This window comes from Pezoporus wallicus, unplaced genomic scaffold (genome assembly GCF_028554395.1).
Source record: "Pezoporus wallicus isolate ANWC-B61680 ecotype Strahan unplaced genomic scaffold, APGP_CSIRO_Pwel_v1 contig_6872, whole genome shotgun sequence".
In the NCBI taxonomy this organism is placed as follows: domain Eukaryota; kingdom Metazoa; phylum Chordata; class Aves; order Psittaciformes; family Psittacidae; genus Pezoporus; species Pezoporus wallicus.
The window spans coordinates 132,310-158,414 of NW_026642757.1; the positions used below are offsets into that span (position 1 = coordinate 132,310).

The window sequence follows — 26,105 nt, forward strand, 5'->3', positions numbered from 1 at the left end:
TATTTGGCTTACCAGCAACACTGATACAGTAGTTCACAGGCTGTGTAAAGCACATACCTGTGTCATTTCTTGCTCTTCAAATGATGTTTTAAAAGAAAGTGACAAATGCAGCTGCCTGTTGTGAAGAGCCAGCTCTGCTAGGCATGCTTATCAGCCCTCAGGGAGGAATACCTGCACCCTGCTTTGCAGTACTGGCCAGGTTGTATGCTCCACACAACTGTTGGAAAGAGTAGTGTTTACAGTAACAGTCTAGGCTTCATCTTTATCTAGGACAGAGAGCAGCTTAACATGGCTAAAGGTAACTCCTTTCCTACAAGTGCTCTGTGGAACCCGGGAATTTCAAGTCTGAGAAAGAGCACTTGCCATGGAAACAGCAGCTGTACCAACTTGTAAGATTAGGACTGCAGGGCCAGGGGAAAAGGACCATGGGTAGCATGGCCACTAACTTGAAGCTTGAGCAGTCACATGCTTATGACAGGGAAATGAAAATTACAGCAGAGACATGACTTTTTTTGCCAAAGGCTTTTATTAATAAACACCTGGAACATTTAATAGTTACTACAGGCCTTACTTGACATGGAAGTACAGCTTTATTTGTTCTGCCTCATCTTTCTCAACTATCTACATGTCAGTCAGCTCCAACAGTTGTCTCTTTCTCATCCTCTCTCCCTACCTCATTTTCCAGCATAGTGGCATATTTACAACCCATATGTGCAATACCAATGTCATGCTAATAAGCACCACTCCATGCACAAGAGTTATTACACTAACACAGCTCTAATGTAGCCTAGGTGCTTAGCTAGAGTTCCCCTGGGCCACAGAAAGAGGCTCCTGAGCACTGTTGCTGTATGATTTCAAGTCAGATGCAGGATCACACACTTCTCTATAAATAAACTTTATCTTCTAACAGGTTCCAGTGTAGCTTTAGATTCTGAAGATAAATAGAAGAAAGTCTTTCAACACAAAGACTGGCCCTTCACTGAAACAGTAATATTGAACCACTTAGAAAAGTTGTATTTGAAGCAGAGGAGGAAATACTCCCTGGTTAGATGCATCCTCTGGAGGGAAGCACAGAAGGGACAGAGGTCAGGGTCACTGTGTATACATACCTACAGGCTGGATGTGTGCAATGGACACATGCACATTCATAGGATACTACTATGTGACACACTTAGCTGCTTATTTCTTCACCTGCTCTTTCTGGAGGGGGCTTTCCTCACACTGTGCTATTATCCATTCACTTGTAATGAAATCATCATCTCAAGTCATGTAAAAATGAGGACAACACTAGTGTGAGCTTGGATTTGTTCATGTGTAAACCGCATTAATTGGACCAAAAAAAGATTTAAGAGAATCTCACTGAGTAGTCAAGCCTCGTTCCCTTTGGTACTTGCACAAGCTAAACATGAAATAAATAAAATCAGCATGCTGTCAGGGCAAGTTGTTTTACAAACACAAGTGTTTTGATTTAAATACTAAGGCCTCCGCATTCATTAGAGGATTAAAACCTTAAACACAGGGTTAGTGAAAGGGTAAAGCTCATTTGCCTTCTAGTTTTCAAACCCTGACATGGCAAGCATACCACAATGAGAACACAGACTCCTTTCTTCCTCCCTTGGAGGATCCGGATTCACAAGCACTGAAAGGCAGATGTGACTCCAAACAAGTGCCTGAAATAATTTTTTGTCAACAGTATTTCATCATTCTTCAATAGCTTCCAGCTTCAAAAGTCTTCTCTAAAATAAACCAGTGGTGAGTTAAGACACTGCAATACCAGGTGGCATTCCAACACATTACAGCAGTCTGTCGGGGTCTTGATTAAAACTAAAGTCACACACCAGAGATAGGTGATCAGAAGGGTAATTGAATGACGGCAGCCTATTGGGTCCTATTTGCTCTTCAGTCAGCAAGCCCAGGGCTGAGTTCACAATCAAGGCATGCTGGGAATACCAGATATAATCCAGCGTGTGCCGGCACTCCCCCGATGGCCGGATCTTCCAGGTGGTGTAAGGGGGCTCCGACTGCCCATCAGGGCTCAGCAGCTTGTACGCGCTATTTAGGTTGAGGCTAGAGTTGGAAAACTCTTTGTAGACCTCCTCAGTTGGCTCCGCATTGAAGTCTCCACAGATGATCAGAGGGATCTTTGCACCTTGGGTGATGCTCTTCAGGTTCTGGAGAAGATCACAGCCCTGCGCAGACCGAAACCTCTCCCAGCCCGTACGGGCTTTGAGGTGAGTGACGGCAATGCAGAACAGTCTTCCAGTTTCGTTGCACTTCAGTGTCTGAGCTATGGCCACTTGGTTGGTTTTCAGCTTCATGGCTGTTAGCCGGATGTTAGCGCTGTTGATGAGCTCAAAGCGGTCTTTGACAAAGAACAAGGCACAGCCATCCGGCCCGTTGTTCTGCTCCACATCCAGGCATGGGGACCATGGCTTCGGGAAGAAAGTACACTGGTAGCCCAGTCGGCTGAGGAGTGGTTCAAAGGTGTCAAAGTAGTGGTCAACTTCTTGCAGGCACAAGATGTCCGGTTTGTACGCAAGGATTTCCTCCAGGATGAGGCACTTCCTCTCCTCCCATTTCAGAGCTTCCATGGGGCACTGCACAAAGTTGTCTTTGCCTTCACCCAGAGCTGGCATTAGCAGGGAAAGCAAGAGAAAAATAAACAGTTGTCAATAGCTAAAATGGGCTGTGTTACTCCAGGTTTTGCAGAGGTAAGGCTCTGCTCTCAGGAGCCAGCTCCCATCCTGCAGCAGCTGCTTGCAGCCCTATATGAAACCAGTCAGTCTGTCATGGTGTAAGAGGTTATAAAGGGAAGTGACACAAGGCTTTGCTTTCTCTGTAAAAGATGTGTACATCCCTCATGCAGGTGATGGGTTTCTCAGGAGGAGCTGCTGACTTTAAGGGTGCCAGTCGGTTTGAGAACCCCTTCACAAAACACTGAAGTCTGTCCAAAAGAAAGCTAAGTTCCCTTTACAGTTACAAGTTAGACTCCTTCCCTGCCTTCCCAACAGTCCCTACTCTGTGGTGTTTCCACATATGGCCGCCACACCTTAAAACCAAGGACAAAATGCAGTGGGATAGGACTGACTTAACAGCAGAATATTAAGGCAGGCTCTAGATGGGGGATCTCCCACCCCAAAAGATTTTAAGATGAGGCTGTTGTATAAGTCAATTTACAGCTTGGATTTTAGGGGTCCGAGGAAAAAAAAAACAAAATCAGTTTAATATTATTTTGAAGAATTAAGAATTCCTGTAACAGATCTGAATCTCTGAATAGTTTACAAAAAAAAAAATAATCAATTGGAACACTACAGAGAAGCTCTACAAATAATAAACCTTAGGGAAGGATGAGTCTGTCTTTTCTAGGGGTTACCAGCTACCTAAGAGTGATGGGTCACAGCTTTTTGACTATACTGTGTTAGGTTTAGACAGGCATCCAGGGCTACCTTTGGCATCACAGCTGCAAGGACAGACTTTTTCTCATTTCCTATAGGATGTAAGGCAAGCCACTACTCCAAGTGCTGAAAATGTCCCTCCAACCCTCAGCCTCATGTAGCTCACCTCACCCTTTGCTTTGCCAGTCCCAGTCATGCCTAACCACACAGACACAACTCCATTTAAAGGCTTTCATTGCTGCATTTGGTTTCAAGGTCACACCTTGAGCTTAGAGGCATCTCCTACCTTGCGCAAGGATGTTCCACTGCATGACCCGAATGGGGCGGTGGTTACTGGCAGCGTTCTTCAGGTCCACAAAGTTCCTCTGAAAGCGGGGTGGCCGTTTCTGCAGAACCATCTGACATTCCTGCAGCAGGTCCTTGGGGTCTATAGGATCCAGCCGTGCAGAGTCCGGCTGCTCCAGGCAGTCCTGGTGCTGGGACACGGCGCTGCTGCTTAACGTCTTGGTGAGTGCGCTGTAGAGCTGGCTGGTGCTGTTTCCCATGGAACACACTGGAAGGGAAAAAACGGTGTTAGAGATGTCCACTGCGACTCTTCTCATCACTTAGGTACCCTGTAGATAACCTTGTTACAGTGCCAGCAATGTGTGCTTTCTGCAAAAGAGCCTGAATCTGACATAAAATAAGAAGGATGCAGAGATAAGGTTAATTCTGTCCAGAGTTTCATTGGATTTTGCTTATTACCAGGGGCTGCTAACTTCTGCAGCGTGCAAATGATCTGGTTTAAGACATCGTGCAGGCGTCTTCTAAGGGAAGGAGTTTTTCATCCAGAACTGTAGGGCTAAGATTCACTTCTGCATGTGGTGTAGGCAGCAGAATAGTGTACTTTTTTCCTCCTCTCAGAGGAGGGAGCCCAGCAGGTAGACAAATACTACTTGCTCCTTATTTCGTGTGCAGCATGTCTCTAATGGAGACACACCCCAGTACCCTGTGCCTACTTGGGATGCTTCTTGGCTTCCTTCCTGCAGAGCACCAAGCACAGCAACTCACTCCCTCAGGTTAATATTTAATAGCAAACTCAGATCACAGCTTCACTTGCCCCAAAAGCAGCAACGAACATTTCAGTGAGCACAGAGTGGCCAAATGCTTCTGCTGGCTTAGACCTTTGGATGTGGAATGAAGGGGCTTGCTCCAGCTCCCCTTTGCTGCCCTACAACCTCACCCTCCTTTCTCCCTTCAGCTCTTAGTCCTTCACACTGTACCCCAGCTCAGCAGCTTCCAGCACACCCTGCAGTCCAGCAGCCCTCCCCACATCTCCTTTGGCCATCTTAAGCACACATCCTTGCATTGCAAATAAGCAGCTGTGCCCCAGCTCTCTCTGTTAATGCACCTAGCCTCTGACCCCATGTCTCCTGCAGGGAGGGCCCCCATCCCACATTCGGTCACAGCTTCCACAGATGCTGTGTCCCACTCTTGTTTTGCCCTTTGGTTTACGCACAGAAGGTGGCTGCAGCCCTCTTCTCTCAGCAGGGGTCAGCAGCAGAGCCACCCCTTTGAGACAGCAGCTCTCATGACTACTGTTCTATGAAATACCTCCTCCCACTTCACAAGAGCACAAGCAGCACAGTGCAGCAGTAAATGCCCTGAGGCTTGCTTACTGCAAGCACGCAGGAGACTATTAGTGTCAAGAGCACAGGGTAGCTGTGGGGCAATTCACAGAGTTCATGACATCCTTAACACATCTCTGCCTGAAGTCCTTGCCATGGCCAAGCACACTCCAAGATCTCTTCCAACCCTTCCTTGGGAGGAGGGCTTAGCTCTGAAGTGCCACCCCTACCACAGCACATGGGGAGCACTTGGAAAGAAGCTGTCTGCTCTTTTCCATGCTCAGTGCTCTGCCCAAGTAACCTGTCTGGACACTTGGTTTCCCTTCAAACACGGGCAGGAAGAGCAGCACTTGCACAAGAGGCACCACTGACAGGGCTTCATCGTTGTCTCAACTTATTTACTGTGAATGTGCTTTGCAAAAGTAATCTTGAGCAAAAGCAGTTCAGTGTTGCACGGCTGTTGCCCCACAGCAGTGTTTTAGCAAGCTTATTTGTAATTTCAGTTACTTGGAAGCAGAAAAGACTTGTCATCTCATGGCAGATGTGGAGTGCTACCCAACACGACTGCATGCTCAACCTTTGCTAGTGTGAACTGCAGCATTATCAATTGTAAGAGCTGGTGACAGACACATGATAGGGACAGACCTGGCTAGAAGGAAGGCAGGAAGATGGAAGCCTTGACAGTTCAATAAACACACTTAGGAGTAAAAGAGAAAAGAAAGACCTGAGCAGAAGCCTCGTGTCCTTGTCTTTAGGAAAACAGGTACTTTTAAAGAAGCTAAAAGTACTTGTTTTCATAAAAGCTTTGTATGTGTAAGCCAGTGGAACAGTGAACAGGTCTAAGAAAGTTGTAGATCGGGAATTTAAACTGCATGTAGGACTTATCTCCCCATCTCCATCTTTTTACAGTACCAGAAGTTCCTCACACTGAGATGTAAGCTTGGGGTGACAAACACGAATGTCCTTCTTGGGGAACTGTGCTTAAAGCATTTCAGTTTCTGCAGCCTTTACAAGTTTACAATTCTTGTCAAGAAGCCAAGTACTGCTGAAGTAGAAGAAATGCCATTTAATAGCGAGGGAATGAGGCCCAAACATGAAATCCCTAAGCAGGGCCCTGATAGGCCGTGAAGGAGGATGGGGAGCAGGAACAAAAGCATGCTCTGTGCTGGTTACAGAAGGGTCCAGATCACACGCTACCAGAGCTGCCAGGCAGCCATGCAGAAACCCAAAGAAATCAATGGAGCTTTTAATGAAAGCTCCAAAGGGAGCTTCTTGCCTATTTTTGGGGTAGGCACAACCCATAGTGAAGTGCTGCAGCTGGAAAGCTGTACTGGTGCTTACTACTGGAAAGCAGTACATGGTGCTTTCTGCTACCTCAGGGGTGCCCTCAGCAGCTCAGTACAGCCAGAAACTTTACACCATGTGCAGCTCTACCCACAAATACGCACGCCTGCCCTTCCCAGTGCCTGGCTAGGAGGACTGTGCCAGGAGGGAAACCCCACATGAAGGCAGTGGCTTCTGCACAGCCCCTGCCATGCCACTGATGAAAACAGCTCATGCAGAGCTCTCCAAAGGAATAACAGACTTATTCTGCTGCAAAAAGCCATTAGCAAGAGCTTTGGCTGCTCACTGCTTAGCCTGAATCAGAGGGAGAATATTGAAAGGGAAATCTAGGTGTAATGTACCTGAGCCCAAAGTCCACCCTAAAGCCCTGAGCAGCATACATCTATTACAGCAGGATGAAGTCTAAGTTCAGTCATGCATTTGCCACGCTGCAAACAAAGTGCTGTCTAAATCTCATCATCCCTCTGGTATCCAGCTCTTTGGGGAGAGTCAGGAATAACCTAACCTGCACGGGATGTGCTATGGCCCAGCTGCAGCACAGATTCAACAGCTTTTAAAGTCAGTCATGTCTCTGGAAGGAAAAGGATTTTCTGTCTTCTTTTGAGAGCCCAGGGAATGTTGGGTGAAAGAGGCCCTGGACTGTAAATGGAACACTTTCAGGCCAGTTGGAAGTGGCTTGGAAGTCCTTGGCTGAAGGGGGACTCCAGCTTAAGATGACTGATGAACTGCTCAAATCCTTTGTCCCCAAGAGTCCTGGAACCATCACAGCACTGGCTGAACTGTTTTGCAGAACAGGGGCCAGAGCAGCAACCTGAACATTGAAACTCCAAACACAAAATCCATTTGTTGTTTTCGTAATGCTTAACATGTCCACAGCAGCGGGGCAAGTACAAGGTCACCACTGAGATCCTTACAGCTCAAGTTAAATGAGCTGTAACTTGCTGGGACAGTGCTGTCAGCGCTGTGACACCATTGTGCTGGTGTACGCAGAGGAACAAGTGGACTCCTGAGCTTGCACTTTAGCAGTAGGTGCTGCACATGGAGGCAATTCTCTTGGTTCAGTGTTGTAATGGGGAGCACCAGCTCAGCAACTACTATTCAAGGTGCTTAAAATAAAAAGGCCTACCTCTCAGCAAGGGTGGTGCCACATCACAGTAAGGGCAGGGAAAGAATCTAAACCATTCATTAAGCTTTAGAAGAACAGGGTGCAAAGCTCAGTTTGTTCATCCAGCAATAATAGCACAGATGAGATGAACTTCTAGGATCCTGGGCAACAAGCATGGACTTTAAGTACTTTGCCTCAAAGATGAAGACTGCAGTGCACAGGTAGACCAGGGAGTTGCAGAGGGGTATGACAGCCAGTACCCTTACCTGTTGGGTAAGATGAACAGCACTCTGGTATCCCTTCCTTTCATCTCCTACCTCCCAGCACCTCTGCTGGCCAAGAGCCCCCACCTTGCTCACCACAGGCATTTCACTGCCCATTGAATGGCTCCTCCACACCTGCAGCCGGGTCTGTAGTTGCATCAGCCTCCACTACTGAGGCAGCCAGAGATGCCCTCACTGCAACCCCAGTTCCAAGGAGAAACTTGGCAGACGCTGTCCCCATGTGACACATCCTATGTTACAGGGTATCATGCTACATATACAGCCTTGTTTGGGGCAGCTATGGAATAGCCCTGGGCCACCCACATTCAAAGCTGCAGCTGCTGCTGCTTAAAGTCCGAGTCCTGATTTTGGCACCTAGGTCAGTCTTATGCACAGTGGAGCGTGAACCCTCACACAAGGATTCAGAGAGCTCATCACAGCAAGGGAGGTGCTGCCTGATCAACAGGCAACACCAGAAAAAGAAGGGAGCCTCAAATTCTGTCCTGAGTAATACACAGAATCAATACTTGGCACAGGGACATCTTCCCTCTCCTACTGCAAAGCAGCAGATGGAGCAAAGGTGGTCACTGCCCCAGCTTCCACTGGGAGCCTCTGCTCTGGGTGTTTTCAGCCATGTTCAGAAGCAAGCTGCTCATCAAGAGACGCGGCTTAAGGCTGAATGTGAGCAGCCGAAGCCTGGCAGGTGTGTCACTGCTTGCTCTAAGCCGCAGCACAGGTCAGCGGGCACAGAGGAGGGACGGAGGGAGGGAGCACGGTCCGTGCCAAGGTGCTTTCCTCACATGGACTCCAGGCAGAGCATGCACCCAAGGACACACGGGACTTTGAACACTTTCCAGGTCTCATTTTGGGAATGAAAAACGGGACATAATCATTTAACGGTACAGGCAAGCAGGAGCCTGATGGTTTAGCATCACTGCCTTTGCCTGCCTGAGGGTAACCTGGGCTTTTCCCACTGTCTCTAGTAGAAAAAAAAACAAACCACTGTGAGTCAAGTATATCCTACACTACAGAGTGCAACACTGGAGGAGGAGGGAGCAGCTCAGTCAGCCAACAGCACACCTCTGACAGCAGGATAAAGGCCTTGGGACACCAAGCGAGTCCCCCAACGAGTACCTGGGATCATCTCATGCAGCCAGCTGCACTTGGGCACCTGGCCCTGGCTGAACCCCTCGTTTCTGGGCTGTGCAGCAGCGCCTGTCAGCTTGTCACCGATGGCACTCACTCACGCCTATGAGCGTAAGCCACGGCTGCTGCCTTAGCACTGCAGGGCCACTTGAAGCTTCAGGGTATTGCACGCATGGCAATGTAGTCCACGCGTTCCCGTCCCCCCCCGGGCTCCGGGGCTAGTTACCTGAGCGAGCGCTCCCGCTGTACCCCCCCCCCCTCCGCCCCAGTTCCCGCAGACACGCCCCAGGGCTGCCTCACACCTCTCTCCCCTGGTACCTACCTGTGCGGGGAGGCGCCCCCGGGGCGGACGGGCCTCCCGCCGCTGCTACTGCGGCTGTTGCCCGCGGGGCGGCGGGGCCGAGGGGCGGCGGGGGTGCTCGGGGCCGCGGCGGCAGGAGGGTGACCGAGGCAGCCGCGACGGGTGCGCAGGAAAGGGCGGGCAGCGCCGAGCACAGGCAGCGCGCAGGGCCCTGGTACATGCTCCCGACAGGGTGGGCGGAGCGGAGCGGGACCGGACGGGACGAGTCGAGCAGCAGCTCCGCACCCGCCCCGCGGCGGCGCTTATAGAGGCGGCTGCGGCGGCTCCCCGCGCGGCCGGTACATCCGGGACCTACCATCCGCAAGGGGGGGGAGTAGGGGATGGACCCAGCACGGGTGCCGCCGCCGCCCGCGCTAAACCCACCCGCTGGGACTGCGGGGTGGCACCTCCTGCGGCCGCTCCCCGCCTCCCGCTGCCGCGGGCTTGGCGCGCTGCGCCGGGAAGGCCGAGTACACTGGATGCGCTCCCGACACACACCCCCCGACCCCGGCGAGGAGTGGTATCGCCCAGCGGCGGTTTTCCGCTGCTGACGTCAGAGAGGGGAGCGTGCGGTTCCCACGGACGTCACGGCGCGGGGGTCGGTGTCCCGTGGGCTCTCCGCCGCCCGCTTCTTCCTCCCCTCCCTTCCCCGCCGATGGGGGTTGCTCGGGCTGGCTCGGCCGTGGGCCTGGGAGCGCGGGGCTCCACGCGGGTGGTAGCGCGGGGATCCCGCACGTCGCCGTGTGAGGCGAGAGTGGTGACGTGCGGTGGTGCGTCACGCGGGAGCGGCGCCGGGCTGCCTCGCCATCAGTGCAAGTGCGCACGTGCAGAGCCATGAGGGGAGAGGGAGGAAAGAAAAGGGAGAATGGAGGGAAAGGAGTAAAGAAGGAAAAGAGGGAGGAAAGAAAGAGGAGAGGGGGAAGAGAGGGAGGAAGGGAAGCAGGAAGGATGCTTCCCCAGCCGCACGGTTGTATTGTGGGTCCTTCAGCGCTAGCTCCCGTGGAAATGTGACTTTGACAATGTTGAGTATTTTATGTGTTTGATGAAATACAGAGATCCCTTGGATACAGGAGGGAGTTAGGCCAGGCAGGCAGCGTGGTGTCAACCCCAGTCTGCCTGACCCTCTCCTCACCCCTCATTCCTGTTTTCCTCTGACTTCTCCGCTCCTTGCAGATCTCGGTTCTGATTCATACCATCTTTGCTTTAACGCTGCATGGTAGAGACAGAGGCTTGATTGCTATGCAAAGCTGTGAGCCCTGGTTCCTTGCTGACCAGACTTGGTGCCTGACTGGGCTTGTCTGCTCTCAAGTCGGGGCACCCTTAGCAGAAGGGCAAACTCATGACTTCAAAGTTTGTTTCCATGCCTGTTACGCATAGTCATCTGTAATCAGCTTCTTTTCAAACCGCTTTTTAGAAGACAGAAGCTTCTGGAAGGAGGGAATGGTTGGTGATCCAGGTAATCCATGAGCTAGCCTAACAGCCCTGCCATTTCTAGCAGGATTTGGCAAAGAAACTATGTAACAGCAGTGGCATTAGGGATAGGTAACCCAGTTTTTGGTGTATTATCTGACACAACACAGCTGACAGATGACACACTTGGTGATGGGGAAGCTGCTGGCTGACTTTGTGGTCCTGCTCAGGAGGCGAGGCAGCTGGGCCTTGTTTCTGAGCTCCATGTCCTCAGCTCCTCTCAGGTGACTGCTGACATTCAGGTACGTCTTAGCCTGATGACTCTTCATGCTGCTTCTCCTGCCCCACAGGAGAACTGTTTGCCCCAGACCTTGCTGCTCAGCCTCCTGCTCTAGCAGGAGTTTCATGGGGCTGCTTGCTGGCCAGAGAGCTCAGCGGTTGTTAAGTAACTAATGAGTGGGAGGTATGATATGTGTATTATTCAGTTTATTACTCTGATGAGTAGCTGGGTTTAGGCCAAGCTGCCTCCTCATGTGACCTTCGGGAAGGAGGAGGGAGAGGTTTCCTGCTCGCCACTGTTCTGAACGTGCTTTTCGCTGCTGTTTTGGGTGTTGGCTTTCCTAAACTGTGTGTGAGCAAGCCAGTGTGACAGAAATGAAGGTGTTTTTGAAAGAAGTTACTGATGCTGCATGAAGCTGTTTTCCACACCTAGCACTTTGTCCTTGGGATTTGGGAAGAATGGTAGGTTAGGTCTGAGGTATGAATCAGTGCTTACTTGGCCTCTCTCAGGATGATTCAAAAGTCCTAATAGCCTGAAATCCTTCTGAAAATAAACAAAAGATGCAGTTAATTTTAGCTACAAGTGACTTAGAAGTTTCTTTGTAAAGCAGTCTCAGCTATCCCATGCACATCTGGCTGTTTCCAGTTAGCTGAGACCAGCATCAAAGGGAGAGAATGGGTTCAGGTTAGAGTCTGCACAGACTGAGAGAAGTATTTTTTTGCTAACTTTGTGACCTGCTCTTACCTTGGAGATGCTGACGTTTCAAACATCCTGATTAGTGGACAGACTCTTAGTCCTTTTTCAGTGCTGTGGAAATCCCAGGCCCAGCGGAACTGTGTTACTAATTAAAAAGTACATGTATGACTAACATTTTCCCAGCATGTAGTAAACCCAGTGATCTCACAAACTCCACTTCCTTGGAATTAACAATGAGCTGAGAATAATGATCCTTCCACCTCATTGTTCATTCAGCTCCTTCTGACCAATCGTCCCTGTGTCGGGAAAGCGCTTGTGCTGCGTTTGAAACTGCTGCCGTCACACTGCCAGCATTTTCAGCTTGAAAAAGCATCATCTGAAAGAAGACTGTGATCCTGGGGGGGATGGACTGTAATTACTGAAATACCATAGTAGATTAACAGGAAAAGAAAATGGGCAGTTTGCCTCTGTGCAGCACAGAGGTTTATAACTTCACGGTGCACAGGCATTTCAGCACCTTCTTATTCCTCCCATAAGGAAAGCTACTGCCTGGGGTGGTGGCTGCTAGCTGCTTTCCTATGGGATGTATTGCAATCTTGGGATGCCCCTTTGCCATGACATCCCCAGGAGCTCTTTGTTTCCCTACCATCACCCTGCTGTGGGGCATCCCCTATCCCCAAGCAGCAGGGCTGGAGGTGCTCACCCACTCTCCCCTCTGAGCCTCACCTTGGTTTTGGGCATGTGGGAAGAAGCTGGGAGCCAGGACGCTGGCATACATGAGGATCTCTGTGGGTTTGAGGGAAGCTGCCCTGAAACAAGTTCATCTGAGGTGACAGCAGTGCATAGGATGGATATTTAAAATAGGCAGCATTGCCATACATAGCTGAGATAGCTTTCCAAACCACTCCGCTCTGATTTCTCAAGAGTTTCAGTGTGTAAAGTGGCTTAGAAAGTGGAGCTTTGCCACTTTAACCTAGTATCTGTCTCACTGAGAAATGAGTAGCAATAAGTTTGAGCAGCAGATGGTGAAGTCTTCCACACGGCTAAGGAGGAGAGAGAGAACGATATTGACACTTCTGGCATCTCGTTGAATAAGCACGCATGTCACTTCATCTCAGATATGAATATACACTGCAGTGTGGGTGATTAAATAGAGTACTTCGTATTTAGAAGTAGGCATCTGCCTAAGAGGTTTCTGCCTGTTGAATCAAATTTTCCAAGACTTCTACCCATGTCAGCCAGCCTTTGACTGGAATTGCTCAGTGACTCTCTGAATCTACTTTGACACTTAATAACTTTCGGAATAATTCTTTATGTTCTGAAGACCTGCTGCACAGCTTCTTGGGGCATAGCCATTTTAATTTCCTTTTATAATGCTAGTGATGTTGAAGGGAGCTGCTGTGTGAATAGCTCCCCTTATAGCCACTGCAGACACTTTTGTTGCCATGTTCGCCTGCGTCTGAGGAAGAGGAGGATAGTTCATTTTCACTTGGCGCATGAGGGAGAATGCTTCCATTCAAACCTTTAGTCTGCCTTCTGACAGAAATGGGCACACTGTCCATTTATGATGTTCATGTGACCACCAGCATTTTGGTGGTAGCTTCTGAACAAGCTGCCAGATAGCAACATGATTTCCAGAGGGCTCTAGAAAGGCCAGGCTCTGCAAGGGCTGGCAGGGCTGCTGGGTCCCTCTGACCTGCTGGCAGGTACTGAAGGCCTTAGTGGGCAGGAATGGTTCATGTGCCTCTACTGAGAGCATAAGGCAAATAGGAGGTAGGTAGAATGAGCACCATGAAGAGCTTGAGGTTTGTATAGCACTGATTGATGCTTTTGCAGAGCCCACATCAGTGGAACTCCTGGTGCTGATTTACTTCCTGGCACGCTGGTACTTAGAGGCAGGAGGAGTGGAACAGGGGTTGCCCATTAGCACCATCGATTGCAGCTGGTGCTGTGTTTCTCCCTGCTGCCCATCCAGAGGTGGCCTGCAAATTCTGCTCTTTGCTACGTGCTCCAAGGGTGGAAGGTTCAGCTTCCTTCACAGGGACTGCTTTGGGGATGAGGGTGTCATAGGCCAAGATGAAGAGAATCTTCTATGTGTGAGTATCATTTTTCCTTCCCCTTCAAGGTGCAAATGGATCTCCTTTGGGAGGAGCATGTCCTCAGACTGGTTTAGTGACTTTCATTGTGTCGGAGGAAGCACACTTTTTGGGGAGAGGTTGTACAGAGAACTTTCTTCCTACTCTCTCCTCCTGTTCCCTGTCTCAGGGAGGTCGGGCTGGGATCCACTCTTCCTCCCCCTTTCAGCAATTGCAAAATGATGTGTTTGATTCCTGCACCAAGAAAACAACCTTCAAATAGGGGCTGAAATTCTATCTTGGGGGGTGATGGGCTTGAGCTGGGAGGAGAGGGGCAGAGTGAGAAGGGCCATTCCAGAGGGCTTTAGCTCTGCTCCTTTTAGCTTTGAATTGTTTTGCTATGGAACCTCATTCTGGCATTGCTAAGGGGTGGTGAAGGAGCTTCCTGTGCTCCTGCTCTGTGCACTGGGCAGCTGTGGTCTGGGGTGGGGAATATCTGCCTGGCTTTAGAGGTGAGCATCTCTACTTCCTGACTGCAGCATGTTCTAAAACAAGCCTAGGCTCCGGGTATCTCAGCATATGTGCTGTTTGCGCAGATTGTGTTGCTCATTAGCAGGCTTGAGACTGAGAAATGAAGTGTAATGGAGACCACTTGGGTCCTGACCATCTCAGCCTCTGGCTGTCTAAGCCCTTGAGGTAATCCAGTTTCCTGTTTCCAGCCTCATTTGAGCAGCCTCAGCTGTTTTCCAGTGGTAAGGGTGCAATACTGCTCTCTGCCTGGCCTAAACGGTTATAAATCAGAGTACCAGATTTCATATCTGAGTGATGGTGTTTTGGAGGTTATGTTGCCGCTGTCTGGGCTCCTCTTGAAAAGCAAGTGATGGGTAGTGATAGAGAACTGTTCTCTTTGACATGGAGGTGCTGAGGATCCTTGGCTGGGCACTGCACTCCTCAGGTGCATCTGAGTTAACATTCATCTTGGGAAGCAAATACAACTGTTTCTCTGTTTGTCATGCTTTACTGCCCTGGTTTCACGGTACCTTGGTGTCTCGGTAAGTAAATTTGCCACTCGGTTTCCAGCCAATCAATTTGTAATGGAAGAGGGGCTGGAGCAGTGGAGCCAGCAGCTAAGCCTAGAGTGGACTTTCCCCTGAGGGGTCTGCTGGGCCGTGCTGTGGTAGTTGGGCTGCCCTGGAGACAGGGCTGGAGGCAGCTCCCACTGCTGGCACCCATCCAGCCGTGGCTGGCATCCAGCCCTGCCTTCTGTCACGGGCCCTGCTGCTTGTGCAAGACCCTGTGTACTGGCATGACCCCGGATGGCTTTCGTAAGCCAGCCATTGGGGCTCTGGGGGCACTTTGTCCATTGCCCTGCGGGCACCCGGGGTCTCCTCATCACAGGGGCTTTGCTGGAGCAGGGAAGCCTGAAGTCCAGGCACGGAAGCCCTTGGCACTGCTGGACACACCAGAGCAGAGGCTCCCTTTTGGGCATCAGGCAGGGTTTTGGGCTTTGTGCGCTTTCGGCAGCCACCCTAGCACTGCTTTGCATGTGGCTGAGCAGCCCCTGGCCCTGCTGCCCTGTTCTGGGGAGGTGAGCCTGCAAACCTGTAGGTTTTGCTGCTCTCCAGATGTGAAGGCAGGGAAGCATTGGTGGCTGGCTGCTTCCCACGCAGCCAGCTGGGCTGTCTCCTCTCAGCCGGAAGGGATGCTCTGCCCAGGTAATTTGAGCAAGTCATGGCAAGTGTGCCTGGGCTGTGCCTAGAACCGATTTCTCACCCCTGCAGAAATGTTGAACATATTCAGTAAAATCTCTCTGTGAATTGTCTACTGGTAATGCAGCAGACATAGATTTAATGATGAATAGGTTTTGTCCCTGCAGGGCAGCCTTATGAGATGTAGGAAGGTACTGTCTTTTCTGCAGGTACATGTTTGGATGAGACTGCTGTTTTCCTCAGAGAGTAGTTGGGCTTCTGAGTTCACCATAGAACCATAGAATGGTTTGGGTTGGAAGGGACCTTAAAGCTCATTCAGTTCCACCCCCCTGCCATGGGCAGGGACACCTTCCACTAGACCAGGTTGCTCAAAGCCCCGTCCAGACTGGCCTTGAACACTGCTAGGGATGGGGCAGCCACAGCTTCTCTGGGTAACCTGTGACAGTGTCCCACCGCCCTCACAGGGAAGAACTTCTTAATATCTAATCTAAATCTCCCCTCTGTCAGGTTAAAGCCATTCCCCTTGACCTGTCCCTTCAGATTTCTTGTAGCCCCTTTAAGCACTGGAAGCTGCTCTGAGGTCTCCCTGGAGCCTTCTCTTTGGCAGGCTCTGGGGTGAGAGGAAGGAGGTCTGGAGTGGGTAGCACGGACACTAACTAGAAGCTTGAGCAGTCACTAGTTGACACAGATCACCTACTTATGGTAAGGAAATGAAAAGGATGGCAGCAGAGACGTGACTTCTTTTTCCTGAGAGTTACTATGGGCCTTGCTTTTCACAGAAGTACTGCTTTATTGCTCCTGGGGTGAAGCCCGGAGTGGGCAGTGTGTGGCTTATGGAGCTGGCTGAAGCCAGAGAGGTGCTCGGAGGTGGCAAATAGTCTGAAATGATACTGGCTTCATTATCTCTTGACTGCTTACTGGATAGAAGTGTTGGTGAGTTGCCCAGGAGCCTCCTGAGCTCCTGCTGAAGGTGTGTGTGTGACATTGCATCCTTGGCTTCTCAATGTGAGATGGTGATGCACTCGGCAGCTGACAAGGTGAGGGCGTGAAATAGATCCAAGAATGTGACAAACCAAAATCCCCATAGACTTTGGGATGATTTCAGGATTTCTGTCTGTTGGACAGACAAGGGGCACTTTTGAACAACTTATCCTTTGTGTGGGAGCAGAGGCTGCCCTGTGAAAACTCCTTCATCTCGAGAAAACAGGACCTTGTTTGAGGCTAAATCCGTTTCCCCTCCATTGAGCCGTGTCCAGGACAGCAGCAAATCCCCCCTGGAGTGGACAGCAAGCCCTGGGCACTGAAGCTTGTGGGAGGGAGGAGCAGAGGGTGACCTGGTGCTGCAGCGAGGCAGCACAGAGCAAACCTGTGGATGGAAAAAGTGCTTGTGAATGCAGTGAAGCCACAGTGGTTGATCATTAAGTGACTCCAGTGGGGCTTGAACGTGTATTCTGGAGGGGGAAGGCTGCCTGTCCTGCCATCTGTGACCAAACTGAGCATCCCTTTTGCAGTGCCATTCAAGATCCAAAGTCTAGCGGTACAAAGGACTGATTTTTCTTTCCAGCTCAGGGCTTGTGGGGCGCTGTTGAAGGGCATCATCCTGGCCTGAGGTCAGGGCTTAGCACTCCTGGCAGCACTTATTCTTTGTACGGTACAGGGCAGACATAAGAAGGACAAAACCCCCACTTCGCTACTGCTGACCAAACCCCTACCTGGCTGCTGGCTCCTGGCACAGCCGATTTCACATTGTCCCCAAACCTTCTGCAATGGCAACACTGACTTTTATGGTAAGAGTAGGAAATTACCATTTGACTGTGCTCATAGAACAGCATGGCTGTACCACTCTAAGCTGCAATGGCCTCTCTCCTCTTGAAGGAAACCTTACCACCTCTGCTATCATCTGAATTTAAATGGGTGGGAGTGAACATGAAGGCCAGCTCTGTTTCTGGTTTCTGAGACAAGCAGGATAAATGAAATGCTGCTGCATCTCCAGGTGAGGTGTTGGGCAAAGGGTAGAGCTGGCCCTCCTTGCTGAAACTCGGTCAGGCTCTGCACACATTTCCTTGCCTGGAAAACACTGAGGTTTCACTGAAAAATAAACATAGCCTGAGGCTGTTTTAAAGGGTGAAAAACAAGCTCATGTGTCTGGCTTCAGGTCATGGGATGAGTTTTCTATGTGGGTTTTATAGCTTTCGGCGTGTGACATGAGCTTTGTGTTGTTTTAATTGTGTGCTGTTGGGGTCTGAGCTGGCTTGGGGAGCTCAGCGCAGCTGGGCTGATTCCACAGCTGCACATGCAGGTGTATGGTAGAACAGGGGCCCTTCCAAAACAGTCTGATTAATAAGCACTATGCCTTTTCCAGCACGTTGTGTCCAAGCCATTCAGTGCCTTCCACTGAGATAGATGGTGAACTCTGCAGCAGCTTATTTTTAATAACACACACATACACACACACCCCCCCCCCCAGCACTATATATTAATCACATATGAGATGATGATTTTTGGTGCTAACACTTCTTTTTTGCAATATCACTAAATTGGTGTTGGCAGCATTAGTGCCGTGTGCTGCGTGTCTTTGCTGCATGCATCTCTTGATGATGTGGTAGTGCTCTGCTAAGGCTGCTTGCAGGGAGAGATGAGATTGCCTTAGCTGTGGGTGGAGGGTGCTGGGACCCTGGGGGTCTGGGTGATGGGGAGGAGGGTGCTGGGACCTTGGGGCTATTTGTTTTTCAAATAGTGTTTGCTGTAGTTGATGCATTTTCCAATGACTGTTCTGCTGCCAGGTTGCTTTGAGACAAGCACAGGGCTGCCCCCAGGTCAGCCTCTCCTGAGTGTGCTTGGGGCTGCCTTCAACTGGTGCAGGAATCCGAGGCTTACCCTGGAAAGTGGATGGGCTTCTTCTCGAACCAGAGAGAGGTGCCAGCAGCACCTCTCAGCACCGGTGACCTCAGTGGTGCTCACTTGGCTGTTTGCACAAACGTCAGAGATAGCAAGGCACGTCTCATTGATTCCTCTCATGATCGATGTGCTATCTTCTGCTTTATTTGGCACTGCCACAAGAGCGCTGCCATTCCTGCCCCTTAGCTGTTTTCTTTCTCTTTTGACCTGTCTCCTTTTTAGAATTGAGTCTCCTTGCAGTCACCCCTCCCACCTACCTAGTGTCTTTCTTCCATAGCTGCAAACTCGGCGCCTTTCATTCCCCTGAATGTTAAAGAGATTATAGGATGTGTAAGAGCACCTCCTTGTGTTCGTGACAAACCTGGCATCTGCTACAGCTGAATTCGCCAACTGTTTTATATTTCCCTTTCGGTGGTTGCCACCTTGTCCGCGGTTTGAAAGCAGTGGGCTCCGAGGCAGGCAGTCAGCATGCCATCCGCACCCCAGCCCTCCCTCCAGCGTTGGGAGCTTGCTGTCTCCTCCCCTGGACCTTTACTGCTGTAGAGGGGAACTACGACAGAGATAGGATCTGTTTCTTGTTTCCATCACTAGGTTGTCAGGCCCAGGGGAGACATCCTCACCGAGGAGGTAGGGCAAAGCTGTTCTCAGAGTTTAGGCTAATTGTGGTGCTGAGCACTTGAACTCCTGGTCTGAGTCCCTCCGAGCAGTGTTGCCTGTTACTCAGCTCACAATTGAGCTCTGCTTAGTCCTGAATGTATGCACCTCTGCTCCTGGAGAAATACTTCTTCCAATGTGAGAAGAGACATGGAGCTCATTAAGAGCTCTTTGCACGCCAGGGCTCAAGGTGAGTGCTCAGGAAGACTGGTGTGCCTGCAGGGTGGAGAGGGACAGAGCTTTTTAATAGCAGCAATGAGGAGCACTCTGGTTCTTGTCACTCCACAACAGTTGATCAAGTTACCCAGGCTTCTTCCCCTGCAAAAATAGCCCCAGTTATTGCAATTACAGGGTTTCATTACATTGTCCAGGGTGCAAAGGCCAGAGTTGCCACCAAGTGTTCTGGCACCACAGCAGCTGCAGAGGTACCTGTTGCAGGTGTAATTGTAAGGACTGGGATCTGTCATTGCCTCCTTCCATGCATTAGTGGGCTCCAGCCAGCAGCTGGCAGCCCTTCCAGCAATCAGAAATGTCCTGTGAATTCAGCCTTGCTTTCGATTATAGGGTTTTTTTTTTCTTTTTCCCAGGCAAGTGAAAAGCAGTGCTTCACAAGCACGCAAGTTTTGTTGCTAGGTGAATAAATGAGTTTCTGCTTGGTTGTAATTCAGCCTTGTTTGCAAGTGACCCTTGGTGATCTCCCTTCCAGCATTTCCAAATCCCGGTCTCGGCTCTCACGTTGCAGCCCTGTCTCTGCAGAAGTTCGGTTTTCCTTCACTAGATGTCACTGTCTATACAGGGAATTTCTGAAGCCGGCAGAAAGGATGATTAAATTAAGCGGGGGGGGGGGGGGGGAGCAATTGGAGCTATTTGGAGAGGGCGTGTAAGTGACTAAAAACCGTATTTTCAATTATGCTGAAATTAATGTTTTCCTCTTCTTCATCCCCCTACAGTTTGTAAGAGGCTTTCAGTACTGCTTAGGAAAATGAATTCCCTGAGAACCCTTTCCTAGGCAGGCATGGGAAGCTGGTGGCCATCTGGCCCTAGTCTGTCCTTGCCATTGCAAAGTGGAGGTGGTAGGACTGAGCATGCTTTAATCTTCTTTCTCTGGGGGCAGAGACCAAACCCAGTAAACGAGAAAGAGCCCACATTGCATCCACACTGCAAGGAAGGAAAAATATTCATCTAGTTTCTGGAGTTTCCCTTTAGAAAAACAATCTTTCTGGGTTGTGGAGTGTTTTAATTTAGCCTTTAATTAAGCTGACAGGGTGACTAGGCTACAGAGAAATAAGAGTACATGTTACGGGCAGTTTTTGCTGGCCATGTTAGCCTCCGTTAGCTGCAAAGAATAAATATTTTTTGTATGGCGTAACATCATCCCCTCCTTTTCCTCCAGGTTTTTATTAAATTCTAAGGATGCTTCAGCCAGCTAGTTATGGCACTAATAAGTGGTGCTTTAGGAAGGGCTGATAAGAAGGCAAATCTGGCTTTTGCTACTTTTTATTTATTTTCTGGTGTGGGGTTAGCATCACAGATGTCCTCAACAGTACAGAATTTGCTTCCTTAAAGATTTTAACTTGGAAGAGAATGTTGAAAGCTGGGCTTTGCTACACTGGGAATATTGCTGCTTTTCAGTTTGGCAGGCAATGGAGCATATAAACACTGCTATGACAGACCTGCCTTTATTTTACTGTGTGGCCTTTTTTCTCTCACCCCTAAGAGATGACATGCAGGCACCCTTGTGCATCACACTGATATCCTCGTGCACAGGTAAGGTAAAACCTCAAGTGTCCTTGATACCCTGCCCAGTGGGTGAGGGTGCTGTGGTGATGACCTCCTGGGATGCAGGCTGACCTGCCACAGGGTGAGATGCTCATCTTGTCTAAACCATGTTGCTAAGGGCTCAGGGTGAGAGGTGAGAGGGCTACTTGGACCCTCAGGTCTCACGTGGGGTCACATCTCTTCTTGCCTGGCCCTGAGCTGTTTCTGCCATCCCCCTGCTGTGCTGTGCGTCAGCCCAGAGCAAAGAGTGTTTGCAGCGTGTTGCTCACTATTCTCTTGTGACCTGAGTAATACACATAGGAAGGGGGTGAGCTGGTCTCATTGAGCTCCCTTTGATCTCCTGGCACTTGAATGCTGTGAAATTTTATAGAATCACAGAATGGTTTGGGTTGGAAGGGACCTTAAAGCTCACCCAGTTCCAACCCCCTGCCATGGGCAGGGACACCTTCCACTAGACCAGGTTGCTCCAAGCCCCATCCAACCTGGGCTTGCACACTGCCAGAGATGGGGCAGCCACAGCTTCTTTGGGCAGCCTGTGCCAGTGCCTCGCCACCCTCACAAGGAAGAACTTCTTCCTTATATCTAAACTAAATTTCCCCTTTGCCAGTTTAAAACTATTCCCCCTCATCCTAGTCCTACCTGCCCCTGTAAAAAGGTCCTCTCCAGATTTCTTGTAGGTCCCTTTAGGCACTCAGAGCTGCTCTAAGGTCTCTCCAGAGTCTTCTCCAGGCTGAGCAACCCCAACTCTCTCAGCCTGTCTCCATAGCAGAGGTGCTCCAAATTTGGAAGTAATCACTACCACTACCCAGATGCAAATCTAACAAGTGGTCCTGCCCATCCAGTAAAGCCTTGGATGGGACTTGTGTGCTTGAATTCCATCCCCTTGCATGTCTGAAATAATTGATTTCTTCAGCAGCTCTGCTCCCCTCTTGGTGGAGCAGGAGACAGGCACTGAATCCCTCAGTATGACACTTGCAGATCTGGTGATAAAGTGCAGTGGCTCTCGTAGTTTTATTGTTTATCAGGATGCAGGCAAAATCCTTGATCTAATGTAAACTCTGTGGCTTTTTGAGGTGCATGTAAGGACAGAAACTACTCATATTGTGGTTTTACTGCAATTTGTCTCTGTTCTCATAGTAGCTACTTAGCAAAATTTTCCTATTCCACTTTCATTAGTGTACAAGAGCTGCAGGAGCACTTTCTGCAATAGTGCAATGAGCCATGCAACCTCTGAACTCATCTTCTCCTTCCTGTTTAATCTTGGTAAGAGCACAGCAGAGCCCCAGGCTGTGGGCTGGAAGGATGTTCCCCACGTGAAGGGGGAGCTGAAGGGTGCCTGGCAGCACCAGGTTTTATGCCTTGTCTTTTCATAGTGGGGATCTCTTGCAGAGGAAAAAGAGACTGAGGGTATATGAAATAGGGTGATGGCTTGAAATCATCTCACTGTGGTCTGTAGGGTTCTGTTAAACCAAAAGAGAAATGGAAAGAGCAGCTCTGTGTTGGATGACCTCATAGCAGCCTTCCAGTATCTGAAGGGGACCTACAAGGATGCTGAAAAGGGACTCTTCATTAGGGACTGCAGCTATAGGACAAGGTGTAATGGGTTCAAACTTAAACAGGGAAGCTCAGGTTAGATAAAGGAAGAAGCTCTTTACTGTGAGGGCAGTAAGGCATTGGCACAGGTTGCCCAGAGAAGCTGTGGCTGCCCATCCGTGGCAGTGTTCAAGGCCAGGGAGTCTTGGGAGTCCGTGGGAGTCTTGGGATGACATGGTTTAGTGTGAGGTGTCCCTGCCCGTGGGAGGGGTTAGAACTAGATGATCTTAAGGTCCTTTCCAACCCAAATCATTCTCTGATCCTTTGAATATCAGTTACTGCTTTTACAAAATGTGCTTAGAAAGGCCTGGAAAATAATGTGTAGGGAGAAAGCCAGGAGACACGACTGAAAAATGGCAATTGCTTTTTGTAAAAGAGTCAAAGGAAATGGAACAGTATTAATTTTGTTTGGAATTTATAATCAAAGGGAAAGTTACCGTTTTGATTGGAGATGGAAAATTGCCTGATTATCTTCACTTTTTCTGTGCCTGCATAGGGAAGTGTTTCTCTGCTGGTGAGGTGAAGGAAAATATAAAAAAGAGATAATGGAAAGAGGAATAAAAAATGCTGCTTTTGTTTCCACTTTATGTTCTGCTACTGGCATTAGCAAACAATACTGTTGCTATTCAGAGCTGTTCTCCTGTATGTGTGAGGTCTCCCTGCATGTGACAGCAATGCACAGACTTTGGCAACTGCAAATCCGGATTATTTCTTTGCTTTTCTGTGACTTCTTCAGCTCTGCCTGGCTTCAGTCTGTTGGCTGTTTATTTCAGCCTCCTTATCTGTGAAATGGGACAATTCCTGTTTGTTTTCTAGAGGGTGTGGGAAGGTTGAGGATTTTTCTCTTTTTGACATGTCCAAAACCAAAAGGGTCTCGAAGGTTTTCTCTTACTCAGTTTGGAGAAGGAGGGATGAAAGGCATGAGCATCAGGGGTAATGTGAAATGCTGAATCTTGGTGAGGATCTTTTCTGAGCTGGCTTCTGTAGACCTGTCTGGCAATTCAGTCACTGAAAAGGAAAATGAGGCAGAAACCCTGAGCCCACAGCTTGACCGTTTGTGGTGAATATATTTTATTTATTTCTTGCAGCTTTCTAATGGCAGTATAACCCCGCCTCTGCTGCCAGCATCTTGAGGCCTTCTGGAAGGAGCTGGGAGATGTCATGCAACCGGCTGTGAGTTAGAGGAGAGTGGAGCGGTGCAGAGGGACAAACAGCATCAGCCAGCGAGTGCTGGTGTGCCCTTGCTGTGTGCTCATGCAGGGCTGCCTGCTTTCTGTGCTGAGCAGGGCTGAGAGACCCTGCCAGCCCTGTGCTCCTGCTCCAGCACTCCTCCTGTAGATTTTCATCCGTTTCTTAAAGCCCACCCACAGGCTCAGCTGGGCTTTGGAAGCCAAAATGTGAGCAAACATCAAGCTTCCCGATCCCTTCAAGGCAGAATAAATCCCGTGAAGTGGAAGCTTTTATTTTTTTCAGAGGAGTTGCCCATACCCATCAAACTCCTTGGCACCAGGTCACCTGGAAGGTGAAGGGGTGCAATCACCGTACTTGCATGCAACACCTCCAGTCTTGCCTTGCGAATCACGGAGGTGACGTTTCCCCCAGCCTACATGTGTGTGTAAGGACAGCCCAGCAAGGGTGTCCCTTTCCCCGATGTGTGAAAGACTGATAAAAGCCATTATTGTTGTTTTTGTTTTTTTTTTTTTTTTCCCCTTCCAGGGGCTGTCACAATCTGTGTGAGGGTGGAAGAGCATTGCTCAAACAAGCCTCAGTTCTTGCAAACCACTGGAAGCCGGCTGAGTAGCACAGAGGAGGAAAGAAAGTATTAAGAAGGTATTTCTTTTTGTAGCAGTACGTGAGCAGAGAACTGCTGAAGACATGGGAGTGCAGGAGCAGCCTTGCTCTGACTCAAGCACAGGCACTGAGAGCAGAGCTGATGGTGGTACTTTTGCTCTCGGCTTAAAATGCTGCCTCCTGGATGCAGAATGCTTGAAACCCCCAGGCTAAATAAGAAAAATGGTCAGTAAATAATGCATATATGGCGGAGCATTCCTTTAACCAGTTCTCACCTCACACTCCACTAGGCTGAGCTGGTCCCACCTCATCTCATGAGATGGGCTTTTCCTCTGCCTGAGTCTTCTCCTAAGTTACAAGTGATAGGACAAGAGGTAATGGCCTCAAGCTGTGCTGGGGAGGTTTAGATTGCATATTGGGAACAATTTCTTCACAGATAGGGTGATCAGGCATTGGAACAGCTGCCCAGGGAAGTGGTGGAGTTACTGTTCCTGGAAGTGTCCAAAGAAACGTGTAGATGAGGCCCCCAGGGATATGATTTAGTGATGGACTTGGCAGTGCTGGGGTAATGGTTGGACTTGATGATCTTAAAGGTCTTTCCCAGCCTAGCTGGTTCTATGATTCTTGTGCTTGCCAAGCCTTAGCCGGGTACCTGAGCTTCCACATCTCCCCTGAGCGGTAGCTGTTGGGAGCAGGAGGTGTCTGGGCTGTTCTGGGCATGGGATGCTCCAGTGGCCCCTGGAGATGGTGGCTTAGCAGACAGAGGTGGGGAGGAGATAAAGACAGGCCATGTTTTTCCCAGGCTGTTTACTTTCCAGCATGCAGCCTTTTTAAGCTGCTCTTATGTTTCCAAATGCTGCAGCATGCTTGATTAGAGCCTGGTTAGCATGAACTGCTAGATGTTGGAAACTAAAAGGGTTTGCTTTTGTTTCAGTGATGTCTGGAGAATTTGGGAAGCTGTTCAGGGCTTGCTCCCTTTCAAGAGCAAGGACGAGCCTTCCGTGGTTGCATCCCCCTCCCTTGACTCCCCTCTCACAGAAAGTCACTGAGTTTTTAGCATGTCCTTCATGGAAATAGCTCCTTAATATCAGTTGAGCTTTTTTCAGATCTCTCTGTCTCTTGGTGTTTCTCTGTTCCCTTATCTTGTTTATGAAACTGTATTATGTGAGACAAAACTCATTTGTTGGTGAGGAAGGGACATTGTACTCAGTGGGATATTTACTGTGTACCTGAGGTATAATCTATCCTCTGCAGTGATACGGACTCCAAAATGAATGGGTATTTATTTATAATAATATAGCAGACAGTCCATAGGGAGGTGTCAGCTTGTTTGTAATCAATCTGTGCAATGCTCTCGTTGCAGCACAATAACACTTTGCATTAAGTGATGAATTGGTTTAGTCTTCTTATTCTGACTGTCATTTTTCCTCACTGAAGACGCATTGCCTCCATTATGTGACCCTTGTAGCTGAGTACCATGTATCCATGGGTGCTTAAAAGTGAGTGGTGAGATCATGTGTATTCCCGTGTAGAAAGGGAAGAGAGCAGCCCCCCAACACCCGTGCTGTTGATTATAGGGAATAATGGGTTCCAAATAGGTGGCTGGGTGCAGCGTGAGCCACGCTTGCAGTGAGGTAAGCAATGATTTATTCTGCTGAAGTGGGTCATTATTGAACCAACATTGTATTTCTGGATTGATTTCAACTCAAACCCTGATGACAGAGTGGATGTTATACTGCTGGAGAAATAGACCGTCCATGATAGCAAACAAGCTCGGTATGTTTTTAAAAGAGACATTCTTGGTACGTTGGTGAAAACAGCAATAAAACCTCTATTAAAAGAACTGAATTTGGGTGCTACAGAGATGCAATCAATATGCCTGTGTCAGAAATGTACGGCTGTTACCATCAAAGAGGAAAACCTACCCATTGCTCAGTAGCTCATGAGTGAGTTGCCAGGAAAATAACAACCTGCTTTATGAAAGATATTGTAGAAAATGCAGTTATATAGTCATACTTGC

At 49.3% G+C, this 26,105-nt stretch overlaps 1 protein-coding gene and 1 long non-coding RNA gene across 2 annotated transcripts; one reads left to right on the forward strand and one right to left on the reverse strand.

Moving 5' to 3' along the window:
• Nucleotides 1-506: 506 nt before the first annotated feature.
• Nucleotides 507-9,430, reverse strand: NOCT (nocturnin). Its single transcript, XM_057432233.1, has 3 exons — nucleotides 9,183-9,430; nucleotides 3,682-3,948; nucleotides 507-2,629 (listed from the first exon to the last, which is right to left on the reverse strand). The coding sequence occupies exons 1-3, from the start codon at nucleotides 9,379-9,381 to the stop codon at nucleotides 1,794-1,796; spliced, it is 1,302 nt and encodes a 433-aa protein (XP_057288216.1). The 5' UTR covers nucleotides 9,382-9,430; the 3' UTR covers nucleotides 507-1,793.
• Nucleotides 9,431-20,327: 10,897 nt separating this feature from the next.
• LOC130611482 (uncharacterized) lies at nucleotides 20,328-24,261 on the forward strand. Its single transcript, XR_008975244.1, has 3 exons — nucleotides 20,328-20,689; nucleotides 23,383-23,905; nucleotides 24,011-24,261. It is a non-coding gene; the product is annotated as an uncharacterized LOC130611482 (long non-coding RNA).
• The last annotated feature ends 1,844 nt before the right edge of the window (nucleotides 24,262-26,105 follow it).